This window comes from Penaeus monodon, chromosome 30 (assembly GCF_015228065.2).
Source record: "Penaeus monodon isolate SGIC_2016 chromosome 30, NSTDA_Pmon_1, whole genome shotgun sequence".
In the NCBI taxonomy this organism is placed as follows: Eukaryota; Metazoa; Arthropoda; class Malacostraca; order Decapoda; family Penaeidae; genus Penaeus; species Penaeus monodon.
This window is the reverse complement of record NC_051415.1, coordinates 30,897,019-30,897,397: the sequence shown is the minus strand read 5'-3', so window position 1 is coordinate 30,897,397 and position 379 is coordinate 30,897,019. Positions and strand designations below refer to the sequence as shown.

At 50.1% G+C, this 379-nt stretch overlaps 1 protein-coding gene across 1 annotated transcript in view; it reads right to left on the bottom strand.

Moving 5' to 3' along the window:
* Positions 1-233, bottom strand: part of LOC119592403 (low-density lipoprotein receptor-related protein 2-like) — a 6,311-nt gene extending 6,078 nt beyond the window's left edge. Inside the window, exon 1 of the mRNA XM_037941225.1 lies at positions 132-233. Within this exon, the coding sequence (XP_037797153.1) occupies positions 132-233 (102 nt within the window). The remainder of the gene's footprint in view (positions 1-131) is intronic.
* Positions 234-379: the final 146 nt, after the last annotated feature.

Genomic DNA, 379 nt, shown 5'->3' with positions numbered 1-379 from the left:
GAAAAAGAGATTATTTAGCACCAGGAAAGCCAAATTGAACTTAAATGAATAAAGGAAATTAAAATAAATAAGATGACGCAGACCCCGAAGAATCGAGCAAAGCAATAATCAGTGGCAACATTTCGTAATACCTGAACGAACTGCAGCGATCTGCCACGTCGTCGTCTTTCACTCCACACCCTATGGTCCCTCTCCCTTGGCGCCTTCTCATGGGGAACGTGGCTCATGGCCATGTTCGAGAATGGCAAACACAGGTCATCCCGTCGGGCGGCCTCGAGGCGGTCAGCCGTGCGCCACTGTGGTGAGTGAGGAACTGCTCGAAAAGGATTTGAGACAGGCAGGGTTGGACCAGCAGGTGATACTGAACACCTGCGTGTTC